Source organism: Rutidosis leptorrhynchoides, chromosome 4, assembly GCF_046630445.1.
Source record: "Rutidosis leptorrhynchoides isolate AG116_Rl617_1_P2 chromosome 4, CSIRO_AGI_Rlap_v1, whole genome shotgun sequence".
Taxonomy (NCBI): domain Eukaryota; kingdom Viridiplantae; phylum Streptophyta; class Magnoliopsida; order Asterales; family Asteraceae; genus Rutidosis; species Rutidosis leptorrhynchoides.
Window position 1 is genome coordinate 583,777,378 of NC_092336.1, and position 8,274 is coordinate 583,785,651.

Consider the following 8,274-nt stretch of genomic DNA (forward strand, 5'->3'; position numbering starts at 1 on the left):
TTGGATACGCGAGCTAATTGATCGACAACTGTTGAGACTAGTGAAGATCCATACAAAGGAGAATCATGCGGATATGTTGACAAAGGTGGTGAATAGAGAGAAATTGGAGTTATGCAGAGACATAACTGGAATGTTCGTGGATTCGGCTGGAGGGGGAGAATTGAAGGTTTCCAGCCTACAATCTAGAAGCCCACCTTCTAGATGTTCAAAGTAGCCTTCTTTGAACACCATGTGGAAGTAGCAAAGTTGAAAACGGTGACGGCGCCAACCTTCCAAGTTCACACGTCACCTTCCTCGTTCACACCTATCTACCGCTATAAGATCTTAGCTATAAATAGAGGTGCAAACTTCAGTTGTAAATCATCCCAAATCACTCAGAGAAGTGTAATCACAACTTAGATAGTGTGTGTGAGTTTGAGAGTTTTTTTTGTAAGTTCTGTAAGTACTCGTGTAATCTATTCTTGTGAGTAATAGAGTTATTTTTCTCTCAAATTTATATCTCCCAACAAGATCTTCATCACAAGTAGCTCTAGTAGTAGCAGGTATATCACTGCAATCTGTATAATGTATTATTACTTCTTACCATTATAACTACCATATCATTCATAAAATAAACAATTTGTGATTCAAACGTTCTATTATTACTTCAAACCCCTTATTACTCACTCAAATTGTTATAATTGGATTATTAGGTGTTTTTTAAAGATCTATATTATATATTACTAGGCTATGGTAGATTTGGTTGAATTAGGTATTTTCGGCTGGGTTTGATTTAGGGGTTTTGATGGAGTTTGATTTAGTGATTTTAGGGTTTTGAGTAATTTGAAGTAATTTTAGAGTTTTGATTAGCTTTTTTAGTATAAGACGAAGATAAGAAGTTTAATTTGAATTTTTATTTAATTAGGGTTTTTGATTTGGTAGTGATGAAGATGAAGGTGGTGAATATGGAAGGGTTAAAAGATGAAAATATCCTCACACGTTCGGTACAAGACTAGATTTAACGGAACTAATTAATGTATGTTCTTTCATATTTTGTATAGGACTCAATAGGTTGAAAAGAAATCCATTTGGATCTTTTTTTAAGTTTTAATTTACATTGTTAGGTTTAATTTTTCTCAACACACATTTGGCTATGTTACTAGTCATTTAATTTTAAGGCACGAGGTCAGGAGGACGAATAAATAAATTTATTTTTAATTATAAGAGTTTTTTGTTCATCAAAGGAAAAGTTATTTCTTTTCACCGCTAAAATTTAAAACATTTGGCCCATCATTGTTGGGCTTGTTTCTATGCTTTAAACATTTACTTTGAATTTGAATTTGATTTTGGTTTGAATAGAAAATAGAATAGAATAGAATAGATTTAATGCGTGCATATTGGGCCTCAACTTTACCTCTCACTCCAATTCTCAAATACCCTGATTGTGTTGAGTAAAACACACATTTCTATTTTTCTATTCCTACAAAAAAGAAAAAAAAGATGGCGTAAATAATTGCGTCTGGTGGTGTTTGTTTTTCATCGTCTCGCATTCTACGCTCCAATTCTGTTCCTTCCACATCAAACATTTTGGTATCCTTCTGTACACTCATTTCTATTCAATTTAAGTTCGGTGTCAATTTTCAAATTATCGTTACTATCATAAAATAACTCCAGTTCATGTGTTTCTGACATCAATTAACTGTCTATGTATCTACTATATGTATGTACACGCAAGGGGTGTGTTGTTCCTTACATATTTGAATTGGGAACAATCGTTTATATCCTGTTGCTAGTTTAACCCAAACCAAAACTAGCTATTATATTTTTTAGGGCCTCTATTGATGATTTGTTGAGAGCGTACTTGGAATAACATCATTAAAGCAGGTGACTTTATTGAAGATTTGGAAATTCCATTCAAGTCTTCATTCGTGAAAAAAATCGGCAACGGAGAAACAACAAATTTTTGGGATGATCATTGGATCGGGATCGACAAGCTTAGTAGTCTTTTTCCAAGATTATATAGGCTTGAGATGAACAAATCGGCACGGGTAAAAGAGCGGGTTTCAACGGGGGGCTCGCTTTGGGAATGGACAAGAACTCCATTGGGACGCACGAGAAATGAATTGGCGGAAATCGAAGCTCTAATTGCCCCGGTCCCTTTGGATTCGTCCAAACCGGACTCCTGGCGTTGGAGCATGTCGGGAAATGGTATCTTCATGGTCAAGAAATTATCTTTTGAAATCGACTTGAAAACAACGGGATTGACTAATGGGATTTTCGAAACTATGAGGAACAACTACGTACCAAAAAAAGTCGAGGTCTTTATTTGGAGGGCGGTTAAAAAACGGCTTCCCGTTCTAATAGAGCTCGATAAAAGGGGAGTTAACCTCAATAGTGTGCGGTGTCCTATTTGTGACGACGATCTAGAGACAGTTGACCATTCACTTATTTTTTGTAAACATGTGTATGATGTTTGGAATCGGGTATATAATTGGTGGAACCTTGGGAATTTTCCAACACTCACCATTACCGAAGCTCTAAATGGTGGTGGTATTTCACACGCTACGTCTAAAGGGAAATTCTTATGGCAAGCGGTCTCGTGGGTTTGTGCTTATCATATTTGGAAGCTTCGGAACGACGCGGTTTTCAAAGGAAAAAAATGGAATGTTCCGGTTGCCCTAAATGAGATCAAAATCAAGTCCTATGAGTGGATCTCCAACAGGGCACGGGGCTTAAATCTCGATTGGTAAACATGGCTTTTGAATCCTAGTTCATTCTTGTGTTAGTTTCATTTTTCTTGTTATCGTTCTCTTTTAGCCTGTCGCGCTTTCCTTCGGATATCTTGTAATAGTTAGTAGGTCTCGTGTTCATTGAGCAAGAAGTCTTGCTCTCCACTTCGTGTACTCTGTTTTTTTGTTTTTATATACTTGCTTTTCAAAAAAAAAAAAAATTGGGCCTCTATTATATATATGTACAACTATGTACAATGGTAGTTTAGATTCATTTGTATTATCTCAGGTACCGTAGGGATCCTTAATTCCATACTCTATTTACTTGGCTATGATTTAGGGGCGTTTGTATGCAGGATTAAAGTTAGTGATTTGGAGTTGCGGTCACAATATATTGAATTTATATTGATTATTCAACAACACAACAACAGCAACTACAAAACCCGATCCCAAAAGGGGTATGGGAGGTAAGATGTAGACAATCATTTCCCTACAGAAGTCATTTCTTCACACAGAGTGAGACATCACAAAAGTAGAGAAAATCCTCCCTCTCAATGTTCTATAGATAGAGATATTGTTTTCGAATGGACCTCTGGTCAATAAGTAGGTTAAAAAATAAAATAATAATAAAAAAGTGTGAGACGCCATGAAAAAGGTAGAATCAAATGTCCATGGTTTTTGAACCTTTCTGAAGTTCGATTTAGGCTCTAAGTGGCAGTCAAGTCGCCAATAAATGAAGCTTGGTATTGACTCGATTAATAGAGCCGCTTATATTGATTATTCAGTGTTAGGATAATTAATGACGTTTAGATTTACAAGTTAGAATGATGGGCTTGGATCTCTGTACCCAGAGGTCAATGAGGTATCGGCTGGAGTATCGATTCCCTATTTTGGTAACAAAGTTGTATCGTAATGAACATAGTTTTACGGCACTATCTCCATGATTAGAGCCAAAGTTATTATGTGTAAAAGAATGACATCATGGTGCTTAGTGAGTTAAAACTTGCACAAGTACATGAGTAGAATGGATGCTTAAGAAGAATTGTTAAGCTGGTTATAACTTGTATATATCCCAATTTCCGAATTAAGTATCATTTGATGTTGATAATGAAATGCTTTTACAAAAAGGAAAAAATAAAAATAAAAAAAATCAGGAAATTGTAAAATTATCTAGCGAAAATGAACATACAAAAAACTCCTTAATAACTACAGTCCTACAGCGACTTGTGACATTGACTATTAGTCAAAGATATGTACCGCTCATTATGTAGAAGCATATCTCCTAGTCAAAAGCTATGTAAAGCTCATTGTGTAAAAGCATATCTCGTGTAACTTGTCATGTATATCAATTAGTCGTATATGGGAAATCATTCCCTTAATTAGCTGATAGCTTGTTATAGGAAATCCTATATAAATATCGGTTGTGAGAATGAGAAACACATCTATCAATTCTAAACTTACATGGTATCAGGCTTTACTCGGTCCTCTCTATACCACTCTAAAATTCTTTCTTCTCAAATTCATACTCCATGGCCGATCAAAACAAGCTTCCAATTGCCCAACCCATCAACCACATCATCCATTCTGTCCCAATCAAACTTGAAGTAGAAACCAGTCAATACAATTCATGGGCAGAACTTTTCAAAATCCACTGTCGTGCCCATGATCTAATCGAACATCTCACCTCTGCTGTCCCTGTTCAATCGGCTGGTTCTTCCAAAGATACACCCATCTCACCCGAACTCTGGAACCGTCAAGATGCCATTGTTTTACAATGGATATATGCTACCATATCCAAGGATTTGCTCAACACCATCCTTGAAACCGACACTACAGCAAAGAAGGCATGGGATCGACTTCGAAGCATTTTTCATGATAACCAACATTCTCGTGCTATTGCTCTTCAACACCAATTCACAAAACTCAAACTTGACAACTTCCCCAACGATTCTGCCTATTGTCAACAAGTGAAAATGCTTTCTGATCAAATGGCCAATGTTGGTATTACTGTTACCGATCAACGAATGGTGTTGCAAATGGTCGCTGGTTTGGGTGACAACTATGAAACAGTCGGAACCTATATCTCTCAATCTAATCCTCTCCCTAAATTCTATGAAGCAAGGTCTCATTTGATTTTAGAAGAGAGTCGTAAGAATCGCAATTCCAACACTGCAGCTATCACCACTGATAGCGCTCTTCACACAACTGGTGCTCGTGACAATCGTGAAACACAAAGGACGACTGACAAAGAAAACTCCCATGCAAATAACTCTCAGGCTACTCGCGGTAGGGGTGGCCACTCAGGTGGACGTGGTGGCCGGTTCAATGTCGAGGAAGAAACAGTAATCCAAATCCCTATTTCAGCTACTCTGGGCCGCGTCAGCCTTGGGCCTCCCTACCACCATGGGCTGGCAAAATAATTGGGGTTCTGTTCCGCCATGCCCATATCCCACCTCTTCTTGGGCCAGGCCTGTAACATCCCGCGTTTTTCCGTTAAATTTATTTTAACGCCGTCTTTTTTTTTTAAATAATATCTTTCGTTATTTAAATTCCTAGTTTCCGTTGACTAGCATTCATAATATTCCCGTTATTTAATTATAACATCACTCGTTTACTCGAGCGTTTTTAAAATATTCGTTTGGCGAATTCACGCACCCGCTTTAAAACTTGAGAGACCGAGGTTGCCAAGTGGGCAAACTAGTTGACTAGGTCAACTAGTCAACCCACCTCATCCACCCATTCATTTCCACCCACCTTCTCATCTCTTTCTCCTCTTTCTCTCTTCATACTTCCATTTTTGGAACTTAAACAACCAACTCACAAAATCATCATCTAAAACCGAATCAAGAAGCAAACATCAAAACAAATTACATTTTCGTGATCCTCTCTTCATCCTCTACATTTTGGTACCAATTTCATCTCGTTTAGGTAACTTTCTAAAAACTCTAGATTTCTCTAAATTCGTGTTTTTGACTTGAAATGGTGTTAGTTAGTGTCTATGGCTCGTGTATAACATGAATATATGTTTTGTTTGCTCGATTCGTTATTTTGAGTAACTAGTTTGAACATTTGAAATGGGTTTGCTTAATCTTGCATTTTGGATGAGTTAATGTCGTTAAATTGTTAAAGTTCATGTTTTAATTGTGTTACTAGTATCACTAGCTTCGTTTTGATGCGTAGGTTGATTAAGAAAACTTCAAAAACATGAATATTGATTTTTGTGGATTTTGGTTAGGGTTTGATAGACTTAAAATGAGCTTTTGATGCTTTGAATGTCGTGAAATGTAAATTGTGAGTGTTTAGTTGTAATGTATGTTCATTACCTTCAAAACGGCATATCATACATGTAAATTGGTTGCCCGAATCATGAAATGCGTTTTACAAACTTGAAACTTTGATTATGAACGTTCATTGAACATTTGACGAGAATTTGATTATTTTAAATGCATGTTTTGATTTATAATATGTACTTAGTTGTGTTCCTTGTCAAAAGAGCTTTCCAACGATATAAGATACGCATTCTAAGTGTTTACGCTTTGTGTTTTGTGCTAAATTGAATTTTGGATCAAGACTTGAACAATTAAAACAGCCCAGGTACCAGGCCATGCCTAATGTCGCGTCGCGGCGCGGCCCTCCTCTGTCGCGGCGCGGCATTTGCCGTGTTTGGGTTCTGACCTACATGGTCAAAATTTAGAAAATGTTTGCTACGCTACGCACCTCCGATTCACATGTAACTTGTTCTAACATGCTTATATAATATTAAAAACCTTAGAAAAATAGTTCGGGACCCGACCCGAACGTGTTGACTTTTTCGTTGACTTTGACCGACCAAAGTTTGACTTTTTGTCAAACTTAACCAAATGATTATGCAACCTTCCTAACTTGTTTCTATACTTGTATCTTGCATGAAACTTGACAAATTGTTTCACATGCTACATAATCGAGTCGTAACGAGCCATAGGACTAATTGAACACATTTCGCCCGACCTTGTGTCGTAACCGGTTAATTGATACAACTTACTTGTTTAGGTCAAGGCTAAGCAACTATCATGCACACGTGATAAGGCTAAAAAGGAACATATATTTCATAGCAAAATCCCCCAAGAAAGACAAGATTTTAGTTGCAATTGTTCCATTTTCGAGTAATATTCGTTTATTTTAAATAAGTGCGAAGACAAAAGGCGAAAACGAAGATTTGAAGACGCAAAGGTCCAAAAAGCTCAAAAGTACAAGATACAATCAAAAAGGTTCAAATTATTGATGAAGAACGTCTAAAAATGACAAGAGTACAAGTTACAAAACGCAAAGTACACGATATAAAATTGTACGAAAGGGCGTTCGAAAATCCGGAACCGAGGCATGAACCAACTTTCAGCGCTCGACGCAACGGTGTAAAAATTACGAGTCAACTATGCACAAGAATAAAATATAATATTTAAATAATTCATAATAAGAATAATATTAAATAATAAAAAGTTGTTAATTGAGCATAGTTCAGGGGTCGTAAATGAAAATTTCAATTCTAATTTCGCTATAAAAGCGATGATTTACGATCAACGCCAGGAGACTATTTTTTCGATCATATTTTCTATCCCTTTTTCGATCCATCTATCTATTATCAATATCTATATTCTATATCTCTATCATAATGTTAACTTAATAAGATATAACAATAATCTTAATTTTAATTTTAAATTATGATAATAATAAGATTTATGATAGAGATCGTTTAAGGGTGTAAGTCGAAATTCTGTCCGTGTAACGCTACGCTATTTTTAATCATTGTAAGTTATGTTCAACCTTTTTATATTAATGTCTCGTAGCTAAGTTATTATTATGCTTATTTAAAACGAAGTAATCATGATGTTGGGCTAATTACTAAAATTGGGTAATTGGGCTTTGTACCATAATTGAGGTTTGGACAAAAGAACGACACTTGTGGAAATTAGACTATGGGCTATTAATGGGCTTTATATTTGTTTAACTAAATGATAGTTTGTTAATGTTAATATAAAGATTTACAATTGGGCGTCCCTATAAATTACCATATACACTCAATCGGACACGATGGGCGGGGTATTTATATGTACGAATAATCGTTCATTTAACCGGACACGGGAATGGATTAATAGCCACTAGAATAATTAAAACAGGGGTGAAATTATGTACAAGGACACTTGGTATAATTGATAACAAAATATTAAAACCTTGGTTTACACGCAGTCGATAACCTGGTGTATTCATTAAACAAAGTATTAAAACCTTGTTACAATTCGAATCCCCAATTAGTTGGAATATTTAACTTCGGGTATAATAATAATTTGACGAGGGCACTCGCATTTTATATTTATGACTGATGGACTGTTATGGACAAAAACCAGACGGACATATTAAATAATCCAGGACAAAGGACAATTAACCCATGGGCATAAAACTAAAATCAACACGTCAAACATCATGATTACGGAAGTTTAAATAAGCATAATTCTTTTATTTCATATTTAATTTCCTTTATTTTATATTTAATTGCACTTCTAATTATCGCATTTTTTTAATTATCGCAAGT

The 8,274-nt window shown here is 35.8% G+C and overlaps 1 protein-coding gene across 1 annotated transcript; it reads left to right on the forward strand.

The window, feature by feature from the left end:
- Window positions 1-2,009: 2,009 nt before the first annotated feature.
- LOC139842853 (uncharacterized) lies at window positions 2,010-2,729 on the forward strand. The gene has a single exon (XM_071832954.1). The coding sequence runs from the start codon at window positions 2,010-2,012 to the stop codon at window positions 2,727-2,729; it is 720 nt and encodes a 239-aa protein (XP_071689055.1).
- The last annotated feature ends 5,545 nt before the right edge of the window (window positions 2,730-8,274 follow it).